This window comes from Nannobrachium achirus (genome assembly GCF_963921795.1).
Source record: "Nannobrachium achirus genome assembly, chromosome: 9".
In the NCBI taxonomy this organism is placed as follows: Eukaryota; Metazoa; Chordata; class Actinopteri; order Myctophiformes; family Myctophidae; genus Nannobrachium; species Nannobrachium achirus.
The window spans coordinates 24500012-24522653 of NC_137818.1; the positions used below are offsets into that span (position 1 = coordinate 24500012).

Here is a 22642-nt window from a genome sequence, read left to right on the forward strand (position 1 = left end):
GACAGACAGACAGACAGACAGACAGAGATACATGAAAGATGGACAGAGAGTGTATGAATGGGTATCCACTTCATGAGAGACAGAAATGAAGAGTTGAGGGGATGAAGATGAGGAGAGGTGGAACCGGTGGTCTAGGAGACGTGGTAATAGAGAGAAATGGAGGGCAGGAGACACTGTACTGTACCCGGTGAACCCAAATGTCTCCCTTTTAACCTACAATACCTCACGCTTTTCTAGTCTGTTGTCATCCCCCCATTATCTCTCTTCTCATATCTCTCTTCTCAACCTTTTTCACCAAAGCTCCTTTGGAAGAGATCCCCTACCTGTATCTTTATCTCTGCTCAAATCACTCAAGTGATCCTGTTTTGATTTCCAACCAATTTCTCTCCTTATCAGCTCTCCAGAAGCTATTTAGATTGGCTTTAAAAGTGTTTTTGTGTCTCTTTTTCATCACAAAGTAGCCTGTATGCTGTAATACTTAAGTAACCCTCACCTGTTTTCAGATTCACCTAATTGTGTCAGGACTCAACAGGGTTAACAGGGTCTCTTTGTTGTATGCTGCCATGTTTTGACAGGCTCATCTCTGCCTTCCTCTGGGGGTCTTTAGAGTTCATTTGAGAGGGATTCAGCTGTTATCCTAACTGGATATGTGTCCTGGCTTTGGGGTGTTTTGCGTGATATATATATATTTTTCTCTATTTGAATCAGAAGTAATACAGGAACAGAAAGAAAAACAAATCCTCCCTCCCACGTTTGGCTTTTCCCTTCATTACAGAGAGAGAGAGAGAGAGAGAGAGAGAAAGAGAGGGAGAGAGGGAGAGAGGGAGAGAGACAGAGACAGAGACAGAGAAAAGGGCTGGGTGATATGGACATATTTTTGATCAAATACCTAAATATTGTGATGATAATATGGACTCATGGGTTCTATCCTGGGCTCTGCCAATTCAGCTCATGAGTAGCACGGCTCCTAAGGTCTAGCTAACGTATCGTAACAGGGATAGATAGAGAGATAGATAGATATTGATTGATTGATTGATTGATTGATTGAATGCTTTATTTGTCAGAAGTAATTAAGGCTAAAAGGATTACACAAAAAAGTCCTGGGGACACTATGTTATCTTCATTATTTATTTACCAAGTTCTGCCGCAGACAGTACAAAGGCAGGGCCCTTAGCCAATGAGGTGCAATTGGCGGAAAAGACATCTGAGAGTGGTGTTAGCTGGAGTATCGGTTGAGCTTCACATGACAGTTAGCATGCTGTAGATAGTCACGTTGGCAAACATAAGAAATTAAGGAAAAATAACAATTTATTTGATTAAGAGTTTTTTTTTTTTTTAATTATTATTTCTTTACGAGCGAGCCAACACTGTTTCGTAGGAACAGTACTTTTAGTTTCCATTGTAGTCCTATGTATTCAATTCATCAACATACTGTAGCATAAAAAATGAACACAACAATACATGTCATAAAAGAATACAAAACACTATGTACAAAGGAGAAAAGTAGAACACTCCCATGTTCCCAGCTGATACCAACAATAAGCCTCTCCAACCTAGTTACTTCTATTATATTTTGACAATAATATCAATTAAATCTTTGAATTCTTCAACATTTTTAAAATAGCAATATTGTGAAGATTTCTTTATTATCTACAAGCACGCAATGTCGCAATGTGTTTTGAGCTTGTAGATTGTCTATTTTTGCTATTTTCTAAGATAAAATAGGTTAAAAAAATAGCATAGAGGGAGAGTAGAGTTAGGTGGGAAAGGCAAAGTCTAGGTGGGTTTTGAGGGAGGCTTTGAACACGGCAAGGGTGGGGGCGGCTTTAATATGATCTGGGAGTGGGTTCCAAAATGTGGGGGCTGCAACTGAGCAAGCCCTGTCACTCCAGGTGCGTTTTTTTGTTTTATGGGTGAATTTCAGGAGGTTGGCAATGCATTGCCAGACCTGAGGGGGCGGGAGGGAACATGGGGTTTGACGAGGTCAGAGAGATAGCGGGGAGCCTGGTTGTTGAGGGCCTTGTAGGCGGTGATGGATTTTGAAATCAATTCTGTGTTTTACTGGGAGCCAATGGAGGTCATGGAGAACTGGGGTGATGTGGTCTCTTGATCGGGTTTTAGTGAGGAGACGGGCTGCAGAGTTTTACACAGAATCAGATCATAATAATATAATATTTAAATATGGACAGAGGAGGAGGTGAGAGATTCGAGGTTTAAGGTGTTCATCGTCACATACTGTACTGTACATAAATACAGTGCAGATACAGTACAACTGGCAGCTGCATTATAGGCAGTGAAATTATTGTACTTCAAGCTTTATTATAGGATAGAAGGTGAAATGGTAGTATATATATATATATATATATATATATATATATATATATATATATATATATATATACACTGTATATATATATATATATATATATATATACTGGATATATATATACTGGATATATATACACATACAAATAGGCACTAATAGTCCAACAATCCTGTATAATCTACAGTATGTAATTCAACTATTAGCAAACCTGTATAGTTCATTTGAGGATAGTGGGTTGGTGGACTGGGAAGATGGATGGGAAATAGAATAATACATTAGGAGGAGCGAGAGGTAGAGAGAAAGACAGACAGGGAGAATAAGAGAGGGATGGAGGGGATTCAGTGGTAATCTATCATGAATGTTTTTCTTCTGCCGTTACATTGTTTAGCTTTGAATGTCTACCTTACTGAACGATCCCATTGAGATTGGATTAGGGATCTTTTTTAGTTTTTGTATTTTTCATCATAAAGGATTTAAACTTGATACCTTATGATCTCCCACATGTATTGTTACTGACCTGATTCTATCAGAGATCATCTTCCCACACCAATATTACTCTGGTTATCATCTATCTATCTATCTATAGACTTCTCAGTTGTCAATTCAGGGCCTTGCTTTCTGCAGCAATGGCAACATAGATTGGATTACAGGTAGGCCTACTCACTTTCTGTCTTTCTCACACTATAATAATGGAACTCGAGACCTTCAGGTCCTTTTATCCATTTATATTGTTACTAACCTAATTGTGTCAGAGCTCCTCTTACTGTGTTCTTTATTTACCTTGTCTGACAGGGATTCTCTGCTTATCTTATTTATTAATTACTTGTGTTATATTTATTATTATTATTACTTAGTATTATATTTATTTATTTAGTTATTTATATAGTTTCCAAAACACTGGGAAACACACCCCTTGTTTGGGTTACGGGTAAAGATGAGATTAATCTGGACATATTAGATCCGCACACAGGTCACCATTAAATCGCTTCTTTCTTTTACCATGTTTTTTTATCATTTCAAAAGATTTTTTTTAAAGTTTTATTTAATTTCGTGGATTGTAAAAAATACTAGTTTGGGTCCCGGCCCATGGAGAAATTACGTTTTTCTTTTTTCACTCCCTTGCCTCAAGCCTCCTATTGCACGTTCCTTTGTTAGTGGATATGTTGGCTGGATGCTTATCCAGGTGGTTATTTCATGTCTTTTGACATGAAATCATGGTGTATGTCAAAATATGGTTCAGCAACATGCTTTGGGAAGAGCAGGTCACATTTCTTCTTGACTTTTTCTCAGATTTTCCTACCTGGCCCGTGGATTCAGGCCAACTGCCTTCTGGTCACAAGCCCATTTTCTCTAACCTCAGGGAGACCACAGTTCTTTAAACAGGCCTTTTCTAACAGTAGAGCGCGCGTGTGCGTGTGTGCACGTGTGCACGTGCATGTGCGTGTGTGCGTGCGTGCGCGTGCGTGTGTGCGTGCGTGCGTGCGTGTGTGTTTGTGTGTGTGTCATATGGACTTTGAATCTCCAGATAGAGGAAATAACACACGCAGACTGAGTTTCCATACAATTATATGATACTCGAGGGAACCCGCACATTTTCAACGACAAGAACAAACTTCTCCCTGTAGCAGCTCATTTTAACTTCAACAATCATTATTATTGTTATTATTATACAATTATTATTTTCATTACAACAATCATTTTATTAGAGCTCTTAAAGTTTAACTCCAAAAGCTGGCATGAAAATCACTTGTTTTATATTTGATTATGAGCCAGGAAACCACTGCCGCTTTTCAAGACGCCTTTTTTTCCCTCTGCCAAGTGTGGTTGAGTTAAAGCAGAGTCGGTCAGGTTGATTTGGAAGCCAGCAGACTAATCCTGCAGCGTTTGGCTGTCGTTCCTGTGTCCAACACCCCTCCCTGATCTCTGGGGCCTGCCTGTTGTAATGGCTCAATTTCCTTTGTGAGTTGCAACTGCTGCTCAGAGCCGACATACTGTATTTCATGCACATATGTGTGGAAACACACGTTTTCACAGCGTGCACACACACGCGCGATCTTTGGCGAAAGGATTTGGTGTAGAGGGAAAAAGATCCTATCAAGGACAGAGCTATTCAACTCAGTTCTAGTTTATTTGAAGTATAGAGGATATGAGAGGTTCTACTGGAAGTGGATGCTGTAATTTTACATTAGACACATTCCAGGATGATGGAGGGGGAAAAGTTTGTGCCAGCACTGGATCCCTCCTCTCCCTCTCACTCATTGTCACTTGGCTGTCAGTAAGTGATGTTTAACATAAGCAGTTGCGTGTGTGTGGTTGCAGCGTTTGGATCCGTTCCATTCCAGCCTTCTCCTCACAGAATAAAACAATTATTATGAGTAGCTGAACAAGCCGCTTCACCTGTTCATGTGCTTCCACACTCACCACTGGCTGGCCTGTTGCAGACGACTCTGGAAACACTTTAAGGCAGCATAGTTTGTGTGCGTGTGCGTGCTGCGTGTGTGGCTGTGTGAAGGTAAAATGTGTCGCTGATCCTGCACGCTCAAGAATTCTTTCCACGATGCTGCATACATGTTTTTTTTTATTATAAAAGTTATATGAATATATTGAAATAAAATACATTCAAGTTTCATATGGCGACCAGAGACAATGTGCAATGTGTTTGCCAAAATTATAATGTAAACATTTATACACGCAGTTTCACTTCAACTGACCAGCATATCATTACTGGACAAAACAGATGGAAAATGGAGCTTGATTTTGCCCTTTCTTGATTTTGTTTAGTTTTGTTTATTTTATGCAAAAATAATTTTTGATTTTCCCACAATGACTGCCAAACGTTTTGGAAGGCAGAGCTTTTCACTTCATATTAAATTTAGTAGACTGGTTCGTCTGATTTACTCAAAATGACACTTGTTATTCAGTGGATTGAATCAGACGTCTCCTCATCGGCAAGATAGACGATTAGAACATGGAGCTTGAATTCCCTTCCAAATCCCAAAGCGTTCACATTTTAGTTGTCTGTTGAATGTTTCATATGATAACAATGCTAATTCCACTAATTTACCAGGCACTTTGCCTGTTTAACAACACATACTGTAGTTATTAGTGAAATTCATTTAAGATTTCACAGCCTTCATAAACCACTCATGTCAATCACTTTTACCTTTGTATGCACACACACACAAAATGACTATCTCAGTAACTTGGAAAGCAGTTCTCTCCCAAAGGAGACTGACAGTTTCTGGCCAACGAGTCAGAGACCATAGCTTCAATTCCCTTCCAGTCCCAAACCCCACACTTTTTACACATGCACACACGTACACACTCACATGCACATGCACATACAGACACAGAGACACACATACGCATACAGAAAAAAAGTTATGTACGTAGGCCTACTTTAGTTCTGAAGTAATTTATCTGACATTTTTCCCAATTTCAACTCACACATACTGTAGTTACTGGCCAATGATATGGAGAGAAAATCTCAAATTCCATTCCAAATCCCACTCGTTGCTCGTGCACACACACACACGCACACACAATGATAATTGATATAATTTAGGGGAACATTTTACTTTGAGTAACACATTATACATGAAATACTCAGTACATTTTTCACGCTAAGACCCCTGCTGGGTTCATATCACTCCATTGAAACAGAATCCAGAACAACATTGGTAGCGCTATAGTGTGCCTCTGTTCCTGTTGTGATAGCCTGGAATAATAATATCCTTACCATATGGCGGTCTGCACTAAGGAGTAGGGACATTTATCTGGGGCACTCAATGCCAATGGCAGAAACTGCTAACTGCAAATGATTGACAGATCCCTAAAGGAGCTGAACGCTCAAAAGTAATCTGTATCATTTCAGTTATAACTCTTTACTATGTCTCAATGCATGAGGTTGTCAGGCTTCATGACTGCAACTTCTGCTTTCATAGTTTCAGAGTCAGTCTCACAGTTTGCGGTTTCGTTTGGAGTCCGTACAGACACAGTGGTACCAGTGCACTTCCGAATGGCTGTACTGTAATCCTTTTATTCCTTCCTCTCTCTCTCTCTCCCATCTCCCTTACTCTTGTGATTCCCACCCTCTTCCTCAGTGTTCTTCAGTTAGAATTACTAATAAGGTTAAACTGTCAATCAGACAAACTTTTTTCTCTCTCCTTCTATTTCCTTCTCTCCCACTCTTTTTGGGCACTACTACGAAACGCTTCACTTGGCGTATTCCATCACTCTACCCCGTTCCATTCTGTCCCCCTCGCTCTACTGTGCCTCAATGGACAACCTAGTTGTACCCCAGATATAACCATAGAATATATTTGAAAGCTTTTCCTATACAGTATTAGATCAGGTCTTTCCATTGTTCCTCTCTCCCTCTGTCTATCTCTTCCTCATTCCCTCTGTGTGTCTTTCTGTCTCTCTCCCTCCAGTGTCCCAGTAAGATCACCAACCAGCCTGGCAGTGAGTTTGGCAGCACCAAGGACTTCCCTGATGGTGTCCTGCAGTTCGCACGGAGCCACCCGTTGATGTGGCGACCAGTGTTCCCAGCACTGCGCCAGCCACTGTTGGTGAAGGCCAACGTCCCCTACCGTCTCACACAGATTGTAGTGGACCGAGTGGAGGCAGAGGACGGACAGTATGATATCATGTTCATCGGCACAGGTGTGTGTGTGTGTGTGTGTGTGTGTGTGTGTGTGTGTGTGTGTGTGTGTGGGGGGGGGGGTGTATGTGGAGCTCTGCATTATGTGTGTAAAAATAAAGATAATAGGTTTCTACTTTCATCGAATAATTGCTTTTTATTTCCTGTCTCAGATGTTGGGACAGTGCTAAAGGCCATCGCTATACGCAGTGGCAACAGTCTGGAGACTGAGGAAGTGACTCTAGAAGAGCTACAGGTCTTCAAGGTAGACACACAGTTTTTAACTCCTCCTATGTCTCTTAAAACTCCCTTCTTCGGGGCATCCACGTGGTGCAGGTGTAAAGTCCCTGCCCTGCACTGCGCTCTAGAGACTGGGGGTCTATTCCTCTGCCAGCCTATTAGTAAGTGATGTGATAGAGAAGGCCCTCCCAGTAGGCCCCTGCACGGGCCTAAAATGTGGGCCCGGGCCCGGCCCTGGCCCGTGGACTTCAGTCCAGGCCCGGCCCGTGGCCCGTTTGGTGCTGCTATTTAAAGCCCGAGCCCGGCCCGAAGCCCGTCACCTTATTATTAATTAATTATTTGTGTGCGCTGCGCGCTGCTGCAGCTACACTCTCAAGGGGAGTCCATACTGTCACAGACCACCGAAATTTGCGTCGGAAAGGTCCAGTTCAACTACAAAATGACATCTCTTGCAATTTCTGAAAAGGATTACTCCTAATTTGAGTTCGGAAAGCTGCACGCACGTCAGAAAGTCGAAACTTTCCGACGAAAACTATGGTCGGAGAGGACGGAGACTGAGAGATGTATGTACAGCCCTCTATAGCTGTGCTCGTCTTGCGCTCTGATTAAAAGAAAGAAGTAAACACAACACAACACAACAGCACAGCAAGTAATTACACACATCACATCACAACGCAAGAAATCTTCCTCCACCCACCGTTTGTTATGTTACTGTATATCTTCACAGCAATTAGATATTGATATTATTGTCGGCTTGCCGCCCGTGGCCATCTCGTAAAATACAGAGTATCGTCGCACGCATCCCGTAACTGATACGGGACTCGGGAGGTCGGGGAATCATTACAGGGCGATTTATTTGAGAAATGACGGTGAAATGGGTGAAACTGCAGTAGTGCTCCTAATGTTCTAGTCTCGCTGTGTTCGCAGAGTCGCAGAGTAGACTTGTGTGACTGTGAGAAGAAAGAAAAGCCGTCAAGCCCTCGGCTCGTTGCGGCTCTCCATTGGCTAATGTACTCATGTCACGACCAATCAGAGCCGTGGTTGCTATAGATACGGATAGAACCCATAGCCTAGAAGGCTATTAGCCTAGAAGGCTATGGGAGGCAGCACTCACTCACACACCACACTGCATTCTAGCTAAGCGCACACACAGAGACGTCATGTGTGAAATTCACAGCGCGAAATGTTCCGAGCATGGTTCTAAGCCCGGGCCCGGCCCTAGGCCCGTTGGTGAGTTTCGAAACGAGCCCAAGCCCGGCCCGTTTTGGCGGGCCGGGCCGGGCCCTGGTCGGGTCCCGTCGGGCTTGCAGGGGCCTACCTCCCAGTGAATCTCCTTTACGATGTCAGAAACTATTTTGGTTACCAAAGGTAATCTGGAGGTTCTGTGGAAAGGTTCTGGGACCGCCCTTCCAAAGCTCGGAATTACATCAATTTGAAGTTATATCACTTCCCTTTCCGAAGAAGATTTCGGACGTCGGAAGGAGTATGGACCACGCTTTACTCTCAGATGAAAAGTGGCATCTGGCAGCTCCCACTGTGTATGAGAGCAGACATGTGGTTTTCTACATACAAACTAAAAGAATCTCCCCTCTTCTTTCTCTTCTATTCATCGTATTTTTCTGATAAAGTTCCACTGCAGTGCGCTTGAATTAAACCCCAGACACACTATATGCACCTTTTAATCAGTTCTTCACCATTATGCAAGTTTCCTATCCGTTTCAACTCATTATGCGTCCAGGCACGTTTCCACCTCATCACCTTTCCCTTTGATGACTTTTCTTCTCTGAAGATGGGGTTCTTTTCACACAGGCTGAATAATGTTGTTTCACTAATGCAGGTCCCCACCCCCATCACATCCATGGACATCTCAGTTAAAAGGGTGAGTCAGTGTGACTTAATTCATTTTTAACTGCAGGTCATGTGTGAGACAGTTAATGTGTAGCTGCATTTTTGCATGTCTACGTCCTATTTTTTTTTTTACTTAGAATATTGGCACATCAAGTTATTGTAACGTATCATTACATTCACAACACCAAGACAGTTGTGAAAAGTCCCTCTTACAGCTACATTTTCTTTAAAATGTAACATTTTACCAAATGCATAAATGTTGGCCATGAGAACATCTGTACAGTATATGATCTAATATAAGTGATATACCATATCGTCGCTGTCGGGCAGAAACCTCGTATCTCCAAGTTTCAAGTTTGTAAGTTTTCTCACCAAGTAAAGCCCTGCTTCATTATACAAGGCTGTCGCACAAAAGTAGTGAAAACAGCTGATCTACAAGCACACACCGCGAGGCGTTGTGTGCTTGTAGATCTGCTGTTTTCACTAGTTTAGTTCATTTAAAATGATAATACAAAACTAACGGTCTTGGACATACAAGGTTTCCACCCGACAACGACAATATGTACCACATGTTACGTGCCTTCCTTCATTTCGCCCTCTTACTCTCTTCCAGCAAGCTGTGTTTGTGGGTTCACCGGTGGGCGTGGCCCAGGTGAGACTCCATCGCTGTGAGACGTATGGTAAAGCCTGCGCTGAGTGCTGCCTGGCCAGAGACCCATACTGCGCCTGGGACGGGGCCTCGTGCACTCGCTACCTGTCCAACAGCAAGCGCCGCTACCGCAGGCAGGACATCAGACATGGCAACCCTGTGCTGCAGTGTGTGGACCAGAACCTGAGCGGTGAGTGGAAGAGGGAGGGAGGGAGGCAAGGAAGATCAAAGAAGGAATGGACACCGACGTCATTTTAGGCTCCATGGCCATCCGCCATGACACCTTGGGTGGCGGAAGTGGCACCGGAGGTTCGGTGAATAACATTAGCGGTGCCACTTCCGCCACCCAAAAGTGTCATGGCGCATGGACCGTGGTGTGCCAACTTCCGGGTGGGTGTCTTCTCCTTCTTTGAGCCTTCTTGGAGGGAGGGAGGAAGCCCAGTGTTGTTGTTGTCCGCTTACTCTTGCTTTACTCAAAGCTAAACATTCATTTTTGAGGCTTATCATCGGGCGACTCCGATGGGAATTAGCCGAAGAAGATCAGTTTGGACAAAATGGTAAAAAGAAAAGAATCTTTGAGGCACAAATTATCAGCATTGTTTTTTTTCCCTTGTTGAGGAGGATGTTTGCATGGTATAAACTGTTAAGAACAGGAGTCTTCAATGTTTTCAGTCCAGGGACCCCTTAGTTGAGTAGAGAGATGAAGCAGAGACCCCCACAACCTGTTCATAGATTCCATATAGTTTCATTGTTTCACAGCACAATCATCATTGTATTTTGGATTCATGTCAATACTTAATTCATGTCAATACTTGACCTTTCACTCTGTATTTGGTCTGCTCTTTTTCCCCTCTACACCAAACCTCTTTGCCAAAAATAGCCGAGTTCATTGTGAGCTTGTAGATCTGCTATTTTTGGCTAAAGTTCTCAGAATATGGACGCTAGGGTTCAAGTGGTTAATATAAACCCCCTAGGGGTCCCGGACCCCCTGTTGAAGACCCCTAGCTGGTTTAGAAGGAGGCCCGTAAGAAATGTGTCACACAATTCCTTGTTCAAATTTCAACTGTGTGCATGTTTCTTTATCTGTGTCTTGTGTGTGTGTGTGTGTGTGTGTGTGTGTGTGTGTGTGTGTGTGTGTGTGTGTGTGTGTGTGTGTGTGTGTGTGTGTGTGTGTGTGTGTGTGTGTGTGTGTGTGTGTGTGTGTGTGTGTGTTTCCGCCTGTCTGCTGTGCCAGACTATCTGTCCTTATCTGTTAGGATGAAAGACTATCTGAGTTTATGTGTGCCGTCAGGTTTGTCTACAGCAGCCTACATCTGTGTCTCAGTCATATATGCTGCATGAGCTGATGTGTACGGAATACACAGTTACACACGTATCCTAAACAACCTGTGTGTGTTTATGCGTAGTGCACATATAGAGCATGTACAGTATACAATGTATTGAAGATAAGATCTTGTTTGCACCCTGGTATCTTCTAGATGGCATTAATGTTGAGGAGAGCAACATGCTTTTTCAGATTACTGAAGTACGTACATGGACACTTTCTAATGTTCTTTCCCAAGCTCTTTCTTGCTTTTTCAGAAGCACAATGTATATTCTCTCACTCACACACACACACACACACACACACACACACACACACACACACACACACACACACACACACACACACACACACACACACACACACACACACACACACACACACCTATACACACACAGAGGCAAACATACCCAGCTGTACACACAGGAAAGGCCTCTTTGAAGAGATGCCACTTTGTCAAGTAATGGAATGTGGGTCATATTTATGGAGAGCCTTCGCTGAACCAAGACAACCCTGGCAAGACGAGACGGACGGCTAGAGAGAATGTGAGAGAGAGAGCGAGAGAGAGAGAGAGAGAGAGAGAGAGAGAGAGAGAGAGAGAGAGAGAGAGAGAGAGAGAGAGAGAGAGAGAGAAACAAAGACAGGTTGATAGACTCAAGCATGACACCATTTCAGGAGCATGACACCATGTCAGTATGTCTGACATGGTGTGAAATGAAATCATAGCAAAGAGACAGGGCAGTGCACAGTAAAATGATCCCTGGCTAAGGTAAGATGAAAAAAAAAAAAAAAAAAAAACACTTAAGAGAAGTCAGTTTGGATGTGATGTTCACGGGCATGATGGGAGTTGGCACCTGCCGTAATGAAAACAGAAACCAGACTGAAAAGTAGAAACATGTTCATGAGAGAGAGAAGAGAGAGAGAGAGAGAGAGAGAGAGAGAGAGAGAGAGAGAGAGAGAGAAGGTGGGCAGAAAGGTGAGAATAGGGGACAGTAGGAAGAGTATAGAGGTGAAGTGGAGGTGAAGAAGCAGAACAGGGGAACAGGGGATGTGTTTGCTCACCTGAGTAAAGGTGTTGAGCAGTGGTGATGAAAACTGTCCCTGTCAGTCCCCAGGGGTTAAGAGTTGTCTGTACTACAGTACATCGCAAATTCCTGAATGTTTATTGAATGCTGAGAGTGATCGCAAATTCCTGAATGTTTATTGAATACTGAGAGTGTACAAATGTCCCTAAAGTTCCACTAGACTGGAGTGTATTGTCCACTAGTCTCCTTACACATTTAATATTTGGGGCATTCTATTAATGCTGTGTAATAACAGCAAATCATGATGTTCCAGGTATTGTACACATTAAAATCATTTGTGTTCATTTAACTCTGAGAGTACAAAATGTAACAAAAGGAACCATAAGGGTCCGTTTGGTTACATGTGTACACTCTCAGAGTTGAGAGCTGTAGGGCACTGTCAATATTGCTGTTATCCCAGAATGATAGTATCACATGAGCGAGAGAGACATACTTACAGCATGTGTAAAGGGCTTCCCAAACCAAGAACGATAACTGTAACAATAAATAAATAATATTGTTTTAAAAATCATTCAAACTCAAGTGGACGGCAGAGTAAACCGCACTACTACAACGATGACAGTAGTGACCGATATCGTTCACGGTCATTGTGATTTGATGAATGATAGAAACACTGCCGGACAACCACATTCCATTCTTATTTTATAACACATCACTCATCAACATATTTACAGAATGATATCGTTCTTCAGTGTGAATAGTTAGTTATCGTTCTTGTTGTGGTGGCTCTTAAGAGAGAAATACAAGAGGAACATTTGAGATGCAAGGAGAGCAGCAAAAGGAAAATGATCCCAATTCATTTTTCTCGTTAATAATTCTCTCCCTCTGTCTCTCCCTTTCTGTTCTGCTCTGTCTCTCTCCTATCTTCTCAATTTTTCCAACTCTGTCTGTCTGTCCATCTCTCTCTGTCTCTCTCTCTCTCTCTCCAGTAGAGGACCTGGATGTGGCGGAGGACAGGGTGGTTTATGGCACGGAGAACAACAGCACCTTCTTAGAGTGCATCCCTCGCTCTCCACAGGCCACCGTCAGCTGGCTCGTCCAACGAGACGAACGCAAGGAGGAGGTGAGATGGATAGAGGGAACGGAAGGATGGAGGGATAGAGGGATTACGTTAGTTAACAGTGGTCTTTTGCCCTGTGAAACATCAGCAAGGGGAAGAAGGATAGAGAGAGGGAATGAGGGATCATAGCAGAGAGAAAGCAGGGGGTGTAGAGAGGAGACCAGATAAACGAGTGTGGTCCCTCATGACCACAGACAGCCTGGTCTTGTCCAATGAATCCATTCAAGTGTGATGGATTGATGTTATGTATGGAGTGGGAGATAAAAGGAGGGTACAGTGAACAAGACAAAGAGTGAATTAGTGAAGGTATGTTTTTGATTACCGGCGTAGAATGTTACAGTATACACTGTAGCATTTGTTTGGTCTGTTGAGACAAACAAGGTCAGATGCAGGGCTACATCAGAGACAGAGAGTGGAAGGAATGCGTCCCCTCAGAATTCTTCTGATGTATCATTTGTCTCAATGTTACACTGGTATACAGTGCTTCAAATGAAAATGTGTGGACTTCACACGGTGGCCATCTTGACATTAAGTTAATCAACCCATTGCCACCCAGGTTTTTCAATGCAAAATGCACACATGGCCACCCGGTGAATAAGGTCCAAGACATAGCCATCTCTGGTTTACTTAACTGTATCTGCGTGCAGTAGGTGGCGCCTTTTTAGGAGACCGAAAGTAGGTTGGAGTCAACACAGCTTCTGAACCATTCTGCCATGGTCACTGAACTACATTTTGCACCTGATCGTCACAAGCCACACAATATTCTCAACATTTTCATTCTAAAATCACAAATAAGGAGAAAATCTACTTTATTATCAACCTTTATCTGTCCCAGCAACACACTCTTGCAGGATCTACAGTAGCACCAGTAAACAGAACGTTTGTGAGATTTGCCGGCGCCCGCAGGAGACCATTAGGATCTCTGTACCATTTCGCCTCTAGTGGCTCCAAATGAGATTGTGTATCTTCCTAAATACAAAATCTTTGATGTGGTCTATGCCCTGGCCTAAATATGACATAAAACTAAAATGCACCCCGTGCACACTTGAATTCATGGATATTTTTTGTTTTTTAATTTGATGACCATGCAGCAGTCGTTCCCTATGGAGACACAAAGAGCCTGATTTGTTCCCTATGGAGACATAAAGAGTCTCCTCAAATTATTAGCTTAGGAATGCGACAAAAACAAAAAGATATCCATGAATTCAAGTCTCCATGGGTAGTAATCGACAGGAAAAAAAGTAAATGTGTGTTGTTGTAAAGCTTCCACGGTTTTTAGTCCGCCACCACACACGCCTCTTAAAATCACTTAAAAGTACCATTTGTTTTCTACTGCGTTGTTGTTGTTATTGGGTTGCTTGATGCTTGGCCACTCACTCCCACAACTCATTTCCCACAGTAATGTGTATGAGGTTGGATGTTTCTCTAAACCTAATCGAGTGTCGCAGTCAGCCATGTAAGTAGTGTGACATTACCACCCTTCTCAGCTTCCCTTCCAAATAAACAGCTGGCTCACACTCCTGCAGACTCGCCTGCGCTGTTTGTGTTGGCACAGGGAGAGACAAAGGAGGGGTTTGGGGATTGTAGATGTTAAGGTGAAGAGAGGAATGGGAGATGGGATAAAGTGAAGTAGACTTGGAGAAAGAAGAAACGAAAGAAATTGACTAACTAAAAGAGAGTTTAGGTAGACAGAAGGAGAGTAACAAGCCAAAAATAGACGCTCTACTAGCTCACAACACATCGTCGATTGAGTATAGGCTAAATTATGAATGCGAAGTAAAGACGTGGAAGAGCAAGAGGAGGAGGAAGAGGGGCAGAGAGAGAAAGAAAACAGAAAGAAACTGGCCTGGATTTCATGGTACATTCTTACTGCTGCCACCCAGGCTGAGAAAACAGCACAGATGCTTCTATCACTCCCATCCTCACCATGAGTTCTCATCATGACAAGCAATAGTTAGACTTATACTCTTTAACGTTTCCTTAACTTCTTCCAAGCATTCAACTTTTTCTACTACTATTACTATGCATACTGTATACTACATATATACTGTACATTTTCCTGTTTGATGGCCTTCCTAGTTTAAATGTAAAAACTTTTAAGAACAACAGACATGATTTTTCTCTTTGATGAGACGATTTCTCCCATCATGCCTCCCTTCCTTTGCATGATCATCCAGGAAGTGTGTCTGAGATCTATAATGGCTCTGACCAAAAATAGCAGATCTAGGCTCACAGCATGTTGAGTGGCTATTTTCCGGCATGCAACACCATGATGAATATATCAAGCTTTATTGTTGGTTACCTGGTAATGTCTGTTGAAGTGTGAAGATTCCACTGAGGTTGCGCTTTGTGCTAATCGCACTGTATAACAGTATAATATGAACGTACTCTGCATGTTTCATTCTGTCCATCACCTTTTTACATATGTGCAATAATGCTTGATATGTAGATTATAGCCAGAGGAATCTCAAAATAAAATCTACACAAATCTACTACTAAAACCTAATTTGAAAACTGGGAGACCAACCTATAGTGTGGTACGATGCGTCCAAAAAACAGCTCCCGTAGGATTTTTGTGCTAAAATTGATTTTTTTGCAGATCCTGCTTCTATAGAGTCCAAACTATGAGAAAATGATGGGTGCCAACCTTTCCGGACCCCCACCCCCTTTCTGGGGGTCATCTAGTTTGGGATCTCCCAGAACAGTACACCAGCCAGTTAATGTCCAATTTTCTTTATATTTGGATTGTTTTGTAGGTTTTAAAACATTCTGAGTTCATTTATTGCACTTTTGAAGCAGCCAGAATAAGCTTTCTAACTTTTGGTTGGGGTCTTTCCTCACCTGGGACCCCCCAGACGGACCCCTGTGCCTATCTCAGTACTTGCTCTGCTCCTGCTCCAGAACAATGTCATATTAGATCATAATTGAAGCATAAAAGCTTTTTTCTGAAAACAAAAATAAGTAGTAACAAATACCAGGGGTCTTCCACAGGGGCCTCGCACCCCTGGGGGTCCTCACAGTTACTACATAGTGTGATACGAAGTGTACTTCTAAGGATTTCTTTGCTAAAATGTATTTTTTACTGCCTTGGCTTTTATAGGGACCAAACTGTCAGAAAATGATGGGTGTCAGATTTTCCTGACCCCTGCCCCCTTTCTGGGGGGTCATCTATTTTAGGACCTTGCAGAACAGTATGCCAGCCAGTTAATGTCCAATTTTCATAATATTAGAGTTGTTTTGAAGGTTTTAAAACAAGACAGTTCATATATTGCACTTTTGAAGCAGCCAGAATAACCTTTCTGACTTTTGGTGGGGGTCTTTCCTCGCCTGGGACCCCCGTATTGACCCCTGTGTCTAATCTCAGTACTCAATACAGTCCTTGCTCTGCTCCTGCTCCAGAACAGTGTCAAATTAGAACATAATTTAAGCATAAAAGCTTTTGTACCTGCAGTAGTTAATACCAGGGGTCTTCCAAAGGGGGTCCGGGACCCCTAGGTGTCCTCAGAGTTATTACAGGGGGCCCTACCAATTCTTGCAACCAGTTCTGCAATTTGCTATCTATTTTTGAATAATATTAGAAACTGTTCGTTTTATGCATCCTGGGTTTATGTAGTGTACTTGATGGTTTATTAGTATTCTCAGTATTATTTACTAGTAAGATGCCTCAGGGCGCCAATCTGGTCAGTGATGTATATCGGACCAGTTACCCATATATGGAGACCCCTGCTACCCATGGAGATCCATGTACTGTATATGGAGATATGCTGTGAGAGCCCAAACATGCTAACTCAGTTATTTGTTATGTGATGTGATATATGATTTGACAACTGACATCATACCCTTTTATGCCCATACAGGGAGATCCCTGTCTATAGAACCAGCCACACAGATATGGGTTGTCTTGGCCATCTGACTTGGCCATATATGGATTCTGTTAGTGTGGCATGTGGCCGATGTGGCCTCCATATATGGGCATTCCCATATGAAGTCCTGTAAGATATGGGCTTAATATTGAAGACATCAAGGAACTCCATATATGGTCATAAAAGGGATTCTGTTAGTGTGCCATCACAGTGAAGCCAGAGTGTGATCTCAGAGCGGGCACGCAGAACAACATGTCCATTTACCACACACACACACACACACACACACACACACACACACACACACACACACACACACACACACACACACACACACACACACACACACACACACACACACATCTTGTCATACATCTTGAATGTATGACCTCAGCATCAAAGGCTGGATTGGGGTATTTCCCTGTGACAAACTATTATCATGTCCACTGTCCAGGGGTAGTTAATGTACATCAAGCTGCCTCACTGAAACAGGACATAGACTCCTGCCCTATGAGCCTCCGGGCTGGGCAAGGCTTACTTATTTCCATCAACATTGGAGTCATTGGAGCACTTTGGTCCAACGTGATAATGCAGGGTAATGGGATGGGATTTCAGTCAAAGAACTTGGAGCTGCACTGCTACCACATATCCTCCATGCCGACTACGTCACAATGCAGTATAAATGATACCTGACAAATTGCCCTGAGCTTCCACCAATGGAAGAAAATGGATGGAATTCAGAGAGTGGAGGGTATTTTCCAGTCAGATGTCTTGGCTGACTGGGAGGTTGGGGTGACCAGAGATTTGGCTGGCCCCCTGTAATAACTCTGAGGACACCTCCCAGACCCCCTGTGGAAGACCCCTGGTATTAGCTATACTCATTTTTGTTGTCAGAGCCCAGCTACAAAAGCTTTTATGCTTCAATTATGATCTAATTTGACACTGTTCTGGAGCAGGAGCAGAGCAAGGACTGTAATGTCCCAGGTTCCAGGTGAGGAAAGACCCCCACCAAAAGTCAGAAAGGTTTTTCTGGCTGCTTCAAAAGTGCAATATATGAACTTAGAATGTTTTAAAACCTTCAAAACAGCTCTAATATTACGACAATTGGACATTAACTGGCTGGCATACTGTTCTGTGAGGTCCTAAAACAGATGACCCCCCAGAAAAGGGGCAGGGGTTGGGACAATCTGACACCCATCATTTCTGACAGTTTGGTCCCTAAAAAAGCCAAAGCAATAAAAAAATAAAGTTCAGCTAAAAAATCATTAGAAGTACACTATGTAGTAACTCTGAGGACCCCCTAGGGGTCCGGAAGCCCCTGTGGAAGACCCCTGGTATTTGCCTACTACTCATTTTTGTTTTCAGAGCCCAGCTACAAAAAATATTTATTCAATTATGATCTAATATGACATTTTTCTAGGGTAGGAGCAGAGCGATTACTGAGATAGGCACAGGGGTACGTCTGGGGGGTCCCAGGTGAGGAAAGACCCCAACCAAAAGTTAGAAAGCTTATTCTGGCCGCTTCAAAAGTGTAATAAATGAACTCAGAATGTTTTAAATCCTACAAAACAACCCTAATATAAAGAAAATTGGACATTAACTGGCTGGCGTACTGTTCTGGGAGGTCCCAAACTAGATGACCCCCAGAAAGGGGGCGGGGGTCCGGAAAAGTTGGCACCCATCATTTTCTCATAGTTTGGACTCTATAGAACCAGGATCTGCAAAAAAATCAATTTTAGCACAAAAATCCTACGGAAGTACACATCGTACCACACTATACCAACCGACCTTGTATCCTCTCCTCTCCCTGTATCCTCCCTTTCCCCCCAATCATGCATACCAACTCACCTCCGCCCACCCCATGCAGGTGAAGCTGGACGACCGCGTGATGCGCACCGAGCACGGCCTCCTCTTCCGACGCGTCTTCCGGCAGGACGAGGGCACGTACATCTGCCGCTCGCGGGAGCACGGCTTCACCCAGACCCTGACGCGCCTCGCCCTCGAGGTCCTCCAGGGGGAGGCGGTGAGCGAGCTCCTGGCTCGGTCCGACGACGTGGGAAACCACGACAACTTCAAGGAACGGTCGGCGGGTGGTCTCCGGACGTGGCTGCCCTGCAGTGCTTACACCAGGGTCGTCGGGGGAGGGGGGGCGGCGGGCCAGTCGCGCTCCTGGTTCAAGGACATCATGCAGCTGATCGGCCCGTCCAACCTGCCCCACGTGGAGGAGTACTGCGAGAGGATGTGGTGCAACGATAAGCTGAGGAGGAAGCACAAGAGCATGATGGAGAAGTACCGGCAGGCACAGGACAGCGCCAGGAAGGTCCGAAGCAAGAGCTCCGGGGAGCGCAACCGGACGCCGCGGGACCTCAGCGCACGGGAGGAATAATCGAGAGGGAGAATAATGGAGGAGGATAAAGAGGAGAGGATGTGAGGAGATACAGATGACAGTGTGTTGCAAGTTTGAATGATCTCTAGAGGAAAGGGCCGTCTCCAGGAGTAACCCATGGACAACGCTGTGGCACTTGGCTCTGTGTGGTTTTACTAGATGTAGCCATTATAACCAGTTTGATCTTCGGATAGGTTCGATAGATTTTTGTATTGTTGTTTTGTACTGTTTTCTCCATGCTGTCGTGCAGTTGCTAGATTGCTTCTACAGTAGATGTTGTTCAACTGGAGATGAAAGCAGTTGAGAGACTACAAATGAGACTGCTACAGACTTGGATGAGGAGAAGGAGGAAAAGAAGGAGATAGAGACTCTAGAGACTCAAAGCATCCTGGCTTTGTTAGGACTGCCTCTGACTTTGCATTGGATTTCTGCTGTTATAAATATATCTAAAAAAAGAAAAGTAAAAAAAGACACACTTTTCTTATTTGTATGACAATCTGGCACTGCAGCAGAGTGCTTCAGCGCAGCTGTGGACCCCTCCTATCACTACCACACATACATACATCTCTACACAGTAAAATCCTACATTTGGTTCCATTTGTAAACCTAAGAGTTAAATTAACACTAAGGATTTTATTGCGTACAGATCAGGTTTCATTGTGTATAACTGTGGACTATTACAATTTATGTACATTCCCTCTGTCCCTTAGCTAACTTGGGACAAATGCTCCACCTAATAAGTCACTGGATTCACTTCCTTCACACTCTGATCCAGGGACATTGCCCTGCACTTGACTTGGCTTTGCATTGTTACAAAACAGTCGTGCGTTATTTAAGCTTGATGGGCTTGCTTTTGCAAGACAACAGGAATTACATAACTGGCTCAATTTCAATCTGTCACCTGAAATTGCATAAATACATGCAGTCACAGACATAATGTGCAATCAATGAAGCATGCAAAAAACACACACACACACACACACACACACACACACACACACACACACACACACACACACACACACACACACACACACACACACACACACACACACACACACACAGTACACACACTAGAGTTCTCAACAGGCCTGAAAATTAAGGCCCGGCCCTAACTGGGCCCGAGTGGGCCGGCCCGAAGCCCGGCCCGACCCTAACAATTATCATCATTTTCGGCCCGAAAACCCGAAAGCCCGAGAGAGAGAGAAAGAAAAAAAGAAACGTCGCCACTCGCCAGTAGGCAGCTGGCAGCACCAGTGTCTCAAATTACAACAGTGAGAGAATGCACATATAATAGTTGGCGAAATGGCAACTTCACGTGTTAAATTGTTCATGAAACATGCAAGGTTCTGCACAAAATGTGCTAACGTTAAATCCCTGTTGTTGTCAACAGTCAATCTCAATCATACAGCTCTCATCCTCTCTCCCCCTGCCGTCGCTGCCTGCGTGATTTATGTTTCGTCCTTTCAACGGTCACGCATCAAACACAGGCAGCTGGCTCGACAGATCTATAAACCCAAAACGTGTTCATCTAGCTTGCATTCTGGGCTTGCAGATCTGTTGTTTAGTGCGCGACACGGTCGACACCACCTAACCACCATGCTTAAACATACACAACTCAGGCAACAAGCGGCGCGCTGCGGCTGTAAACCCTTTAATATAAATGCACACAGCAGCAGCAAAGGACACTTGATTAACCAGAAAGCATAATGGAATTATTAATATCTTACCAGAGGAGATGATCGTCTCTATAAGGTAAGAGGATGTCAACGTATGGTGATTTTAGGTTGATCATGTTGATGTTGTTGTTGCGACCGTCAGGGAGCAGTTTACTATGAAAACCTCCACCGGCCGTCCGTCGGTCACACGTGCGGTCGACCGCACGTCACACGTGCGGTCGACGTGTGAGTCTGACATCACTCCGCATCAGTCTGACATCACTCTGACATCACAGAGTCCACAGCTGATGATGTGGCGTGATGTCATACAATACACAAACAAGCCCTATATAAAGGGGCAATTCTCACCAGGGAAGAGAGCATTCCTCGACTCAGACCTTATCGCCAGGATCAACTAAGCTTATAGCTTATCATCACATCCAACCATCTTAAGATACTCAGCTAGTGGGGAATGCTCTCTTCCCTGGTGAGAATTGCCCCTTTATATAGGGCTTGTTTGTGTATTGTATGACATCACGCCACATCATCAGCTGTGGACTCTGTGATGTCATCGTATCTCCATATATGGCCATCTCCGTATATGGAGATATAAGTTGTCCATGCCCAAGTATGGGCTGGTGAGGTCAGACTTGTCTGTCGTACATTTCGGTCAATTCCAGTGGGGATGCCATTGAAAAGTTAATCTAGTTGTACAAAGTAATCAAAGAATGGGTTGACTGGTAGGCTGGTTGACTGCTTTATCTGTGGAGAGTGTATGTCACTGAGAGTCCTTTTATAGCGATTGAAATCATGATGAGGTCACGATGAGTCATCTATGCCCAAATATAGATTTCTAGGTCAGATGGCCCATGGAGTTTGTGATGTCAAACCTAGCAACCCAATATAAACAAACCTGATGTCAGACCTGAAGTATCCTTTTATACCCATATATGGAGATACAGAGATCTCCATATATGGGCATATTAGAAAGCCCATATATGGGCATATACGGATGACATCAGGGATATCCATATATGGGCATAAAAGGGACAAGGGCTTACAGTTAAGAGATCTCCATATATGGGCATATCAGAAAGCCCATATATGTTCATATACTGATGACATCAGGAATATCCATATATGGGCATAAAAGGGACAAGGACTTACAGTTAAGAGATCTCCATATATGGGCATAAAGGGACAAGGACTGTTACAGTAGATATAGAGATGTCCATATATGGGCATAAATGAACAAGGACTGACAAACACTGAGATCTCCATATAACCTATGGGAATATAAGGGATGAGGACAATGCGTAGCATTGTGAGCTTGTAGACCTATTTTCTAAATATTGTTGTACATTAAAAACTTGAAATGGGTCGTTCTGCATAGTACTTGGGATTTGTTGATGTAAATGTTCACATAGAGTGTAATAATTGGTAAAACAAACTTTTGGCCTATTTGTGGAGATAAGCGACCAACGGTCGCTTATCTCCCGATTAGGGAGTCTTACTGGTAATACAATCCTCTTAAGTCCTTGTCAATAATATCCAGGTTGGT

General features: G+C 43.5%; 1 protein-coding gene across 1 annotated transcript in view; it reads left to right on the forward strand.

Annotated features, from left to right (window-relative positions):
• The window catches only part of sema3bl (sema domain, immunoglobulin domain (Ig), short basic domain, secreted, (semaphorin) 3bl), a gene marked incomplete at both ends in the record, with an annotated part of 95516 nt that extends 76093 nt beyond the window's left edge, over positions 1–19423 (forward strand). Inside the window, 6 exons of the mRNA XM_080732636.1 lie at positions 6760–6991; positions 7142–7233; positions 9046–9087; positions 9670–9895; positions 13047–13177; positions 18905–19423. Coding sequence (XP_080588762.1) covers positions 6760–6991; positions 7142–7233; positions 9046–9087; positions 9670–9895; positions 13047–13177; positions 18905–19423 — 1242 coding nt within the window. The remainder of the gene's footprint in view (positions 1–6759; positions 6992–7141; positions 7234–9045; positions 9088–9669; positions 9896–13046; positions 13178–18904) is intronic.
• Between the last annotated feature and the right edge of the window lie 3219 nt (positions 19424–22642).